Here is a 13,648-nt window from a genome sequence, read left to right on the forward strand (position 1 = left end):
ATATTTCCCTCTTTATGTAAATGTGCTTTCATTATTTTTAACTAGTGTAGTAGTTATCTTCACTTTTATGATCTTCAGTTTTTTTTTTTTTCATTGCTTTTGCATTTACAAGCTTCAACTGCCCTTTTATTGCTTTAGGGTTTAGGCAGAACTTCATTAATCATAACAAGTTCTTGTAGCATAAAAATTTCTTCAGATCTTGGAGGCAGAACTTCATTAATCATGATAAAAATAGCAGTTGTAGTATGCAAATTGAGGGTCAACAATTAACTTTGGTATAAAACGCAAAGCAATAAAGGATAAATCCAAGAAAATTCCATCTTTTCGTCATAGTAATTTTTAATATCAAGCTTAGAAATTGTCTTTTCAAATCACCTACTCTTCATTATAAAACCTGTGCAATGAGCTTCTCTCAAATGTTTTTCTTATCTATAGTTTTGTATAAAAATGATGAAAATATGAGAGAATTCAAAACATAATGTATTAATTCAAAATAGCCTGACCGTAGGTGAACCCAAAATAACTTTGGTAGTTTATGAACCTAATAAAATAATGATAAATTCAGTGACTTCTCAAAATTTTATATTTAGTTAATTTTAATATACGACGCTTTTTATTAGAAATCTTTGAATAGCATGTCAACGCCTGTAATATCTTCTCTTCTTTTATTTGAATATCTTATCCCTTCTTTTATTTGAAATCTTTACATAGCATGTCAACACCTGTAAGCATAGAAGCAGATAATTGTGAGCCCTTACAAGTTGAAATTGAAAGACTTGATGATCAACATCAATCTTATGTTGGTAGTGAACCAATGAATGAGAATGACACAATTAATGATAACATTGAAATTGATGATAAGGTTGAAAGATGGACTACTAAAAATCAAGACAATGATGACAAAAACGTTGATGAGGACAATGATACTGAAAATGTTATAGAAAGAAAGAAGAGGAAGAAGACATCAAAAGTTTGGGATGAGTTCAAGGAGGTTATTCTACCCGATGGTCAAAGAAAAGAAGAATGCAACCACTATTAAAAAAAAAAAAACTTTATTTAGGAAGTATCAGTGGAACAACTCAATTTAGGAATTATTTAGATCGTTGCGCTGCTAGGATTCGTGCCTTGAAAAAAATAGAAATTATTACATTTCCAACCTAGAGAAAGTGATTGTTCTTGTGCCCAACCAAAACAAGATGGAGGGTTGTTAAGCATGACAAAGTCAAAGAGATGATTGCTCGCTACATATTAATCAATGAGAAACCCTTTTCAATTGTGGATGAGTTTGGATTCAATTTAGTCTTGAAGTCATTGAAAACTTTTTTTAGGAAATATTCAAGGGCCATCCAAAAAAAGATGTAATGATGGTGTATGACAATGAAAAGAAGAAATTTAAAAATTCTCTCAAGAGTATTAGTAAAATGAGTTTTACTATTGATTTGTGAAAGTCTAAAAATCAGAGAGTATCTTATATGGTTGTAACACCACATTATGTTGATTGTAATTCGAGATTGCAGAAACATATTCTTAGTTTTTTGCACTTTACACCTCACATTATGTTGATTGTAATTTAGAAAGTGATTGTTCTTAATAGCTTTGTTTCTGAGATTGTTGGTACGTTCTACAAAGCTCTTTTTGATTGGAGACTTGAAAATAAAGTTTTCACTATATATGTTGACAACTCAGCTAACAATGATAGAGCTATTAAGCTACTCAAAGATAGCTTCAGAGTGAAAAAGAAACTATTCTTTGGAGGTAGGCTTTTTCATATGCGCTGTTATGCCCACATTTTGAACTTGATGGTGAAGGATGGTAACAAAAGTATTCAATTTGTTTTTTGATAAAATCAGATATACAGTCAGGTTTCTTAATGCCTCTGAGGCCAGATTGTTATCATTTTCTAAAATAGTACAACAACTTCAACTTCCCACAAGAAAGCTTGTCATAGATTGTCCCACTCATTGGAACTCAACGTATTCCATGCTTACTGTTGCATTGCTATTAATAGAAGCTTTTTTCTCTTACAGTGAAAGGGAATTGCATATATGAGCTACCCAATAAAAGAGGAATGGGAGAACAATGAGAAAGTCTGTAATGTTTTAGGCTTTTTTAATGAAGCTACTAACATTATTTCAAGAACAGAATTCCCACTGCTAATTTATGCTTGTCTCAAATTTGTAGCATAAAGAAAGTATTGGACGAATGCGCTATTTCTAGTAATGCTTTCATAGTGGAAATGACAAAAACAAAATGAAAGAAAAATTTGATAAATATTGGGGAGAATGCAACCTTTTGATGGCCTTTGGAGCTATAATGAATCCACGGATGAAATTTGTTGTTATAGAGTTTGCTTATTCGATGATATACTTTGATGAAGAAAGCTTTAGAAACATTTCACTTGTACGAAATTTATTATACAAGTTATATGAAGAGCAGTCTGATTCAGATATTGAAGCTTCCAAATGGGTCACAAGAAATTCAAGTATATGCATAAGTTCAAGCAAGAAGTCTAAGAAGTATAACTTTACAGCAAAATCAAGTACAAGGCTAGTAAACTCAGATCTAGACAAATATCTGGAGGATGGCTGAGAAATAGAAAATGGAAATCAATCATTTGATGTCAAATCTTGGTTTCAAAGCAACCAAGAAAAATATTGCATACTATCAAGAATGGAAGTTGATTCCATTTTGATCCGTACAATCGCTTCAGTCGACGTTCAGTGCAGGTAAAATAGTTGTTGACACATATTGCTCCAAGCTTGGTGTTGAAACAATTCAAGCACTCATTTGTGAATCTGGTTGGGTTAAATGTCATTATGGGCTGAAGGGAAGACTTGAGGTAAATATATCATAACCAATTTTATTTTTTGTCATTGAACTCATATATTTGAATATCAAACATCAACATATAAAATTTCATTTTTTGTCATTGAACTCATATATTTGAATATCAAACATCAACATATAAATTTGAAATTGTCCTTTATTTTGTAGGAAGAAGACTTGAGGTAAATATATCATAACCAATTTGTTATTTTCCTTGAAACAGTGAATTGTCTAGCCTCTTCTAGTTCTAAACAGTTGTTTTGAGATCATGTTGATTTTTCTGTTCTTTGTTTGCTAATTAGTTGTTTCTCTCATATGATACAATTGGTCTCTTTTGCTAACATCTTATCAATCATCTTTGTTGATACATGGCTGGCATCACTTGCAGGCCCTCATGATCCATCCCATTTGTTTTCTTATAGTTATCAAAGCCTGCTGAATGATAAATCTACATCTTCTAAGAAGCTTTTTTTTTACATTATGATGAATCGTATATCATAATATCACTGTATTTGCATACTACTTTGTTTTCTATGAATTTTATTTTCTAATCAATGCTTTGACCTGCAATGGAGGAATGCATCGGGCTTGCTATGTGATAGAAATGTACCCCTCAAACTTAAGGGAAAATTCTATAAGATGGTAGTGAGGCCTGCAATGCTTTATGGTGCCGAATGTTGGCCATTAAAAGAGAAGCATAATACTAAGTTAAGTGTGGCAGAGATGCGGATGCTCAGGTGGATGAGTGGCTTTACCCTTAGAGATAGGATACGAAATGAGCATATACGTGAAAAGGTTGGAGTAGCTCCAGTAGAAGATAAGATTAGATAGAGTCGCCTTAGATGGTTTGGTCACATAAAAAGGCGGCCTTCCGATGATCCGGTTAGGAGAGTAGAGGTATTAGATTTGACTTGTGTTAAGAAAGGTAGGGGTAGACCTAAAAAGACTTGGTTAGAAAATATTATGAATGGCCTTTCTTTATTAGATTTAAACGAGAATTTGACTTTTAATATGACACAATGGAGAAAAGGATTCATGTAGCCGACCCCACGTAGTGGGATAAAGGCTTGATGTTGTTGTTGTTGTTGTAATCAATGCTTTGACCACTTAGATGTTGAAACATATTCCCTTTTCTTTTTTATTTTCTAAATTCTTTTATTTACTCTTTGACCTGTAGTTCTAATCAGCTATTTTCAATTAACATTATGTTGTTGATAATGTTATATCTTCTAGCCTTCTTATACAAGAGTAGTACAAAAGTACAGGTAAACAATTGGAACATATTTAATGCTAACACTGGTGGTTACATATTTATCTTTGCCGATTTTATCCTATAGCATACTTTCTCTTACATTTAGATGTAGCAAGAATTTTGTTGCTTCATGCTAGCAAAAAATGATTTTAACTTTTTCTCTTTTTAATGTATTGCAATTCATTGAGAAATATTTATTTTTTATCTTTTATCTTAATTTTCAGGTTCACATTAATTAGTACTAAATATGGAAGAGCGGAAGAATATGGAATATCAAAAAGACAAGAAATGAATAGTTCTATCCTTTGTTGAGTTTTTATTTTTGCTCTATCATGAAACTTTTTAATGGGTTGTATAATTCCAATTACTTTTTTTAATGACGTGATGATATACAATTTGGTTTAACATTGATATAAATGCTCTATTTTGATATTGATCAAATTGTTATTGTATTTAACTGCATAAAAATTGCACTTGATATTGATCAAGTTAAAAAAAAAAATTAAAGAAAGATGATTGCTCAGTATATATTAATTTTTTCTACAACTTAATTTTCTTTTAAAGAAATTAAATGTTAAAGTTGTGTACATTTTATGCCTATTTAAGTTTTATATCATAATTGAAAACAAATTTTGATTAAGTGTTAGAAATAAAAGTTCTAAAAAAATGAAAATTTTGGTTTACAATTAAAGAATTGAGCAAATTAAACGAGTCAAGCTTGAGCTTTCCAAGTGAGCCCGAGCTTCCTAGCCGAGCTCGAACTTGATATTTTCTAAACAAGTCGATCTCGAGCTAATTAAGGCTTACACAAGCATGTCTTGATAAGGTAGATACTTGACTCAACTTGATTTGTTTACACCCCTAAGCACATCAAAACTACCCAAAATTAATTAAAATGTATAGAATAAAATAATACCAATAAAAAATAGCTCAAAATTTTTTTTATTGGTGTTTATGTCAAGTGTAAAATGTAAATGATTGTTAAATCGGTAAGGCTACAAATTTAGTATTTGTTATTCTTTAATCCATCCAAAGCATAAAATTTGTGTTTCTCACAAAATTTGTTGAGTCATCACAAATATGTTTGTCATGCAAATGCATTAGATTGATTGCTAGGGAAAACACTAACACTACTTTGCACTCACGAGTTCATTTTCCATGAGGTAAATTAGTATCTATCCAAATTCCCTGGATGGCTAGGAGATTAAGGCAGACAAAATAAGAGTCTATGGTTTCATCATCCTGGGCGTACCAACAAGACCATTAAATCAAAACATTACTATTGGGCCTTCTTGGTACTCAAAGAGATAAATTCCACTTTTGAGCCTTTCTTTGAATGTAAGCCTCAATGCAAGTAACTCAAGCCAGCACAAAACTTGTGGAAATTTGTGAGCTTTCCTTGGTATGTAATACCTAAACCTTAGCTAAGTTCATAACAACAACAATAATATGAAACTAAATAATAGCTTGGGCTAGTTCCCATGCTAATACGCTCAACAGAAAAATATTGGTTAAGGGCTAGCATCCATGCTAGCAAACCCACCAACTAACCACAAGTGTCAAAGGAATTACGGCTAGCAATCATGCTACCAAGCCCACCAACCACGTCATGCTTATGAATCCTTATTAATCATGTCTAACACCTTTAAATCACATGTGACCATGTTACGCATTATTGAATCATTTAATAAACATGGTATAGCAAACCCTCTGTATGTGAGCAAGTCTATGTAAATGAGTTAATCTCAAAAACATGTCATCTACACACGTCTACCTCAATCAACTTGATAATATGAGAAAAGAAAGCCCATGTTGTTAATCAGACTCCTTGGATATTACACCTCATAGTAAACTATTGTTGGCTGACTAGGTTTGCTAGTATATCCAAGATGGTAGAACCGTAGGTGATTGAATGAGCATACCTCCACCCATCTAATCATTTCCAAAGTCTAATCAAATATAGGCTAATGCTTAAGCCTAAACAATCTCCGTAATCGAGAGTGAACGCCCAAAATCAAGAGAGGCAATTAGTTATAAGGGCTTGCACTCATAGGAAGTATAACCCTAAATCTAAATAAACTCTTATAAAAAATTATAAGTAATTTGATTAAGCAAAACAATCTAGCTCAGGAAAAACTACTTCCAACTTCTCTCATACACACAAGAAGGCCCTAAGAAATTACATACTACCTATGAACGAGTTGCAATATACAAAGAAATTCTTGTCGCTTCAATGGAGTTCCATACTGGATCTTTTTAAGTTGGTTTCATTCACTGAGGAGAGTTTACTACAATAAAAATATTAGTAAAAGAGAACAAATATAAAACTATAACAAAGGGAGATTATATTTAAGTAGTTCGGTACTTCGGCCGTGAAAGCTTGCTTCCATTATATGGGAGTGAAAATGTCTAACTATAGAGGAAGGAGAAGAAATGACAAGCACTTAATCTCGCCCTCTTACTGTCCTTTAACTAAGTTCATAATCTCAAAGATTTTATAAATGTTCAAAAGCTCAAGTCATAAAAGTCTCTTCTGCTAGCAACGTCTAGGTAAAAAATAGTTACTTCAATCAGCCACTTGGAATGTGGTGGACCAGAAAGCTGATGGTTATGGAATCATCTCTACTAGCAACAAGAGTGTTCCAGGTGGAGGCTACGAACTGACTCTGAATGGATTGAACTATAAATATTGTGAACCAAGATGTTAGGACATAATCATAGGCTTTGGGCACGTAGTTGCCTCCGTATGACTGGCCACCACATATCAAGTGATGACCGACACAAACGTGATAAGAGTGACTTAAGGTAACGTAGGATCATTCGAATCTTATCATGGTAGCCAAGCAACTTATAGATTTCAAGGACAATGCAAGTCGGATATCCTTATTTAGGGGAATGTGATGATATAGTTGAAATTTACAGTGTTGGTAGTTGGTTTTTGTCTGAATGCCAGTGAACATTCCGATCAGAGCTGGAGAATATAAATGGCCCATGTTAACTTAACCGATGGAAATTGGATTCTTTGGTCAGCCGGAAACTTCTTTAGAGTTTGGTTGCTTCCTGCCGATAATGTCTATTTTCTTGGTGAGAGTGTGGAAAATTAGGTGCTACACTACCCAAGTTTTGCCTTCAAAAAGATAATATTTGATTGAGTTGCTAGTGCATTTTTCCTAGAAAACCACTATCTATGTATCCTCTCTAACTCTTTCTTCCTCACTATTCATCAACATCCATTTGAAGTATTCTTTTTCTATTTGCATTTCAAGCAATATAAGCACCACAGTCTCCCAAGAGGTTAGCTATCAATCATCACCACCAATATGGAGTAAAGCAAACTTAAATTCTATAAAGGGGCACCCTAAGTTAAATGAAGTTCTTAAACAGCAAGTATTTGACATATTGTATTACAAGAAAACATGCAAATTGTTAACCGAATGGAACAAATGCCAACTAAATTTCAAAAAGCAGCAAGCAAACATCATAAAGAGCTAAAAACATTAAAGTGAAAATACTTGCTTGTTGAGCTTGTAGGAGAGGGTTTTGTTGAGGTGTCTGGAGTTGACGAACAGTTTGCTGTGTCTGTTGAGTGAAGCCAGCCTTGTTACCATTCTTAGTAATTTCTGTCAAGGCCCCAAGATTTCTGCGGAGGGAAAGAAGAGAATGCCTTAGTCAATGAACATTTTATATTAGCTTCATGTAATGAAATTGTGACAACTTAGATTAAATGCGAGATAAAAGAACCAGTGAGATAACAAGCAAATAGGAATCTGCACATAGGTTCAAAGCATGAGCAGAGAATGGTTAACCCACAAAGCTAGGTAAAACCAAAACCAAAAATAAAAATTAAAAAAAAAATAAAAAAATAAAAACCTACAAAGCTAGGGAAGTTCCTAAGCTCTCGAATTTACAGCTAAGTTCCAGATGAATGCATTGGAAAAACAAGAAAAATAGAGGCTAGAATGTTTGCATCACTTTTACTAATCATGCTATTAAGGCTTGTCTGGATAGAGATAGCATCATAGTTCAGAATCATCAACACATGTATCACAGAAGCGACCTGGACATTTGGCTTTATTCAGACAAGAAGACATTTAAGTGGAAATATTTTCACTTAGCAAATTCTCTGTTTGTTTGATTTCTAGTTTTATTTTCTATGCTAACTAAGAAAATGAGATTTCTAACAAATACCTCAATGAAAGCACCTAATACAATATCTCCCTTCACAACTATTTCAGCGCCAAAAAAATCTCAGATGGATCTATTGAATATGCATGTCCACTATGAAGGAAGGCCTACAGTATATGCAAGTCTTTCTTGTGTGAAGCGTGATTAAACAATAGCACAGTATAATATGGATCCTGAACTAACGAGGACTAAACAAATGGATTTGGAAAGCAAGATTTAATTATTTTTTGGCATGTTTAAGCAGTCAAAACTTTACACAATTCAATCTCATGTTTGAAAAATATTTTACTGGAGGAGACAAACTATGTGTACTTATGTCACATTAATATAAGCCCAAGGTAATTCACATGAAATGACAATGTAGAAAATGCTGGTTTAAATGCATGCAAAGTGTTGAACTGAGATTTAAAAATCATAGAATGATAAGTGTTTAAATGCATCCAATTTTCAAGAAATAAATTTAAAAATAAAATCTCACGGACAAAACACTTTTAATTTCAAGTAACTCACCCATGACCTGAGATTTGCAGAAACATTTTGAGAAGTTCTATTGATGAAACTTGCTTTTTGTAGCTATCAGTTAGAAGCTTTAAGTTGCGTCCTAATTTACTGATATGGCTACTAAAAAATTCAGAGAAGACTTTCATTGAAATTTCAGTTCCACCTTCAAACCCTACGCTTATTAGCAAACGAGCTGCTGCCTTGTGAGCTATTTGGGATGCTTGTTCCTGACTAAGAGATCTTCTATCCCCTCCAGATCCATCCTTTCCCCTATATTTGTTTCCCATCTTAACATACTCTGGCCTTATGCCAAATCTTTCCATCATCGCTGGACTTGGGCTTGTAAGTGTGGGTAAATTATCAAGTACCCCGTAAACTTCAACCTTTTCTTTCTTTTCTGTGATTACCACTGGGAGAGCACTTTCAGGCACACAATTAGCTGGAAACATGATCTCAGGAAAGAATGAAATATCGTCTTCACTTGCGTTATTCCCCTCTGAAATACCTTTCAAATGCAAGGAAGATCCAGTGTCCAAAGTAGCTAAAGGATTGTCCTTAAAAATTTGCCTCTTTCTCTTATGTAAATCACGAAGTTTGAAGTATACAGACATTCCCTCAGATGTTCTATTGTGTGACTCTTTGTCACCATGTGGCAACTTCTGATGCTTTATTCTGTATCTTTCAACATATTGGTTATAGCATTTATTAGGCAAATCTTCATATTTAGAGGTATTTACATGTTCAGGATCATTGTATCTGGATCCAACACTAGATGCTCGTTCAAAAGAATGTTGACTTGCTCTGTGAGGGCTGTACACTGGCCTCGAAGGAGTCTGTCACCAAACAAGATTAACTATATGTAAGCAATCACTTTAGGAGAATAATGTTTGTTAGATTGCGGTAAAAGTCAAACCAGTCGACTTACACTTTTCTCAAAACATCTATATTTTGATCAAGTCACATAGGGCATTGAATGCAATAAAAGTCTATAACTTTACTCAACAAATGTAAAGAAAAAATACAGCAACAACAAAGCGAAAAGCAACCTCTTATGCATCCTTTATAGCAGAAATATAAGCAGATTAGCATCAAGACTAATATAATGGATCTAAAAATCATAGAACAAACATGAAAAACAACAAGACCAAGGAGAAATTTTGATTAGTAAATAAAAGCATTTGGTAAGAAAACCGAAGATGATAGAAAGTTCGCATGCAAGTGACTGTTTTGTTTATCCACCATACAGTTTGGCTCATTTAGGAGAGAATTAGCAAGATCCAATGGCCACTGGCCATTAATAATGTACGAAAAGTTAGTTAAAAAAAAGGAAAAAGAAAACGCTTGGGAATGAAAAATAAGAAAAAAAAAAATTTAGAATAATATAAATGATAAATATAGCACTAGTTAAAATATAATAATACTAATATACATATGCATATATATATATATATAGAGAGAGAGAGAGAGAGATAAATGAGTAGAAGGAAAACTCTAGGTAAGGTTGTCAACGAGCTGAACACTAGGCTAAGCCCAACTAAAGTTAAAATTTGATTAAATTTCAAGCTCAACTCTAATGAGCTTAACGTAACTCCAAAGAAACTCGAACTTATCTCAAGTAAAGCTCAAAGTTTCTACATGTGTATAAAAGAAACATACAACAAAAGCAAGAAACATAACAAGCTGTCAACAAACAAGTATGAAGCAATAGCTGATGTTGAGTTTGCACCAGAATATCAACTCTCACCCAAAGAAATTCAGGATGCTGAACTGAATATAGATATGATTTTGAAAAATAGAGTTCCAAGGTTATCAAGGATTTGCTTATTACGATAATTTACATTTTGGGTATTTCAAGCAAAAAGGCCAAGATGGTCAGGAGTGGGATATATACTACCTTAGATTCAAGCATTTTCAAAATGAGTTCAGAATCTCCTAAAAAGAGAAGTAGTGGTGCTTATTGCTTCATTATTTTTTTTTTCTGGACACACAACAAACAGAAAAAAGAGAAGTGAAACTAACTCTAAATTTATAAATTATTGATCCTGCCTTAAGATAAACTTTTTATAGAAACTTTAACCAACATATCATCAAAAACAGACAATATGATTTATAAATAAAACATAAGTAAGCACATTGTTCTATTTGCCATTAAAAAGAAAAACAACAAGAGAATAAAATAAAAGAAAATATTGTGCATATATTGAATGTATATAAGTCATATATCGTCACACATATGTTAATATTACCAAGACATATAGGACTAATTTTAAACTATTATCTTTCAGGTATAAGTAAATATAAATGTTAGGCTAACACAATGTTAAAGGTGAGACAGGTACAACCCTAAGTGCCGACCAGGCCACAATGGCTCACACAACTTTGCAGTAGCCACTACTAAACATGTTGCAATAAGTGCCTTTCCATTAAGCCATCAAATAGATAGTCAAGCGCTTTCACATGATTGGTGAGATTGGCACTAATAGTTCAGACAGTACATATGAGTTGGTTTTGATTATGGCAATTTCGTTGGGTGATATAAAATGAGCATCAAGAATAAGATAAACATGATATGCATTTAAAAAAAAGAACAAATGTCGGTGAAACAACTACTTCAATTTCTGAAGTAGAAAATCTTAAGGATGAAAAGTATGAACCCAAGTAGATAGAAAGAGAGAAGGATTAAAAAATAGTGATAAAGATGCTATAATGAATGCAAATAAAGATAGAATGGATAATTGATTGAATTATTCCTAGGATATACAAGCTAAAAAAAGGTATAAACCTTCCGGTTTGAGAAAACCTATTTACAAAAAAAATTTAATTAGAATGCAATGAAACTTCAAAAATTATATTTTGTTAAATGATAACTATTATTTTATACACTTCAAATGTAGTATTCATAATCAAAATTAAATTTTAACCTAACATAGATGTTCATATTTTAGTCTCACTTTACTCATGTGAATGCCAAAGGTGGCGCCTGACGCTTTGGGAATTCACTTAGAGGGCACCCAACACTTTTGAGAAATTTGGATTAATATCACCACCGATGTATCAACTAACTTATGAACATTCTAATCAACAACAACAACATCAAGCCTTTTATCCCACTATGTGGGATATGCTACATCCATCTTTTTTCTCCATTGTGTTCTGTTAAGAGTCCATTTTTCATTATAATTTAATAAAAAAAGTTCATTTCTAATATTTTCTAGCCAAGTCTTTTTAGGTCTACCTCTACCTTTCTTACAATAGGTCAAATACTCAAATCCAATACATCTACTCTCCTAATAGGGTCATAAAGAAAAAATATTTGTCAAGAGCATTAGTGCTATTTACATTCAATTCTAAAAGCTACACTTACACTATCAATGGTCTTTCTAATAAAATAAATTATTAAAAATTGTTTAATTAATTTTAGGGAAATTATGAAGAATTTAATGTTTACATAAATTAAAAAACATTAGTGATGGAAAATTATGCCTGCCTTTATAGTGAGTACATTTATATATGTACTGAAATACAACCATGCAATCATAAATACAAATACATACATAATTACATTCATTTCTTAAATAAAGCTAGCTTGAATCATATTCATATAAACTGAACTAAATCAAATCAGATTCTAATGACTTGTACAAGCTTAAAGCTTGATAACTGTATTAAACCGACTTTGAAATAATAGCTTCATTTAATCATGTTGTATTGGTAATAACGCCCTTTAGAGTAAAATTTGGTACATGGTCGCAAGCAGATAAGGACAAAAAAATACAGTCCTTGCTCTGACAGAAATGGACAAAAAAACTCTGATGTGATTCTCTTGGTCATGAAACTATGGAGGTGACACGTGCAATATAGAGATGCAAATCAATATGATGAGAAGTTTATTGAAAATTAAAGCAGTTGACAAGTATTACCTAAAGAGGCCTAAGTTCGAGCTATGCTTTAATAAGCATAAAAAAATTAAGCTCAATTGGAAGCACAAATTCAATATGAGCATAGTCATGGTCATGACCTAGGACTTCAAGTGCATTGGGTACATAGTTATAAGCAAAATACAAAAGCTTTTATGCACTTAGAAAATTAGTTTATAATTTTTTTAGAGATTCCAATAACCCAGACACAATACACTTTACATATAGCACAAGACACATGAGAATAAATTAAAAATGCATGTTTTAAAGGGACATGAGACAAGCATTTAGTAAAAAACAAAAATGTAATCACAGTTAAATGTGCCCTTTATAATAATATATGTTATGCATAAAAAATGACTCATGTATTTGTCACTTGATTCCTTCAATTCAACGCATTGGGCTGAAAATCCGGAAGGCTAGACCTGTGAAACATGAGTTCCCACAGGTGAGACATGGGTGAAACGGACAAGTTCAAGAAATTTTCATTTATGACAACAGGGGAAAGGATTATCCATGAATGTTCTTGGGACTCAAAGAAAAAGAAAGTATAGGTAGTTATGGAAAAAAGTCCAACATGATAACATACTAATTCAACAAAGAAAGGGAAAAAGATAATTTGGAAGCAATTGCTAAATTGTTTCCAAATCACTGGAGGGGATTGGAAAGTGTTAACAGATTAAAAAAGGAATGAATGAGTTTTACTGTTTAAGGTTCTAAGTAGGAAATTTTATTATGGTAAAAAATATGCAGTGCAGAAGAAACAAGCACATGAGTTACTAGAGCAAATTTTACAAAAGATCAAGTTATCAAGAATCAAGCAAGATTGGGCCAACAAATAAATTCTTAAATTGAAATTATGCCTGGTAGATATTGAAAAGAATGCATACAAGTACAACGGAATGTGTAAAAAATTAATTCTTAACACAGCCATCTTTAAAGCTTAAAGAATAAAGGCAGAAGAAGC

General features: G+C 32.5%; 1 protein-coding gene across 10 annotated transcripts in view; it reads right to left on the minus strand.

Moving 5' to 3' along the window:
- Window positions 1–13,648, minus strand: part of LOC110100995 — a 43,508-nt gene that overhangs the window by 28,482 nt on the left and 1,378 nt on the right. For all 10 annotated transcript variants that reach the window (XR_003700949.1, XR_003700951.1, XR_003700948.1 and 7 more), the window contains exons 3-4: window positions 8,774–9,597; window positions 7,595–7,718 (exon numbers count right to left, since the gene is read on the minus strand). Coding sequence is in view for 1 of the 10 variants with exons in the window: in XM_020828728.2 (XP_020684387.1) it covers window positions 7,595–7,718; window positions 8,774–9,597 (948 nt within the window). In the remaining 9 variants the exon portion in view is untranslated. The remainder of the gene's footprint in view (window positions 1–7,594; window positions 7,719–8,773; window positions 9,598–13,648) is intronic.

Source organism: Dendrobium catenatum, unplaced genomic scaffold (genome assembly GCF_001605985.2).
Source record: "Dendrobium catenatum unplaced genomic scaffold, ASM160598v2 fragScaff_scaffold_627, whole genome shotgun sequence".
Taxonomy (NCBI): Eukaryota; Viridiplantae; Streptophyta; class Magnoliopsida; order Asparagales; family Orchidaceae; genus Dendrobium; species Dendrobium catenatum.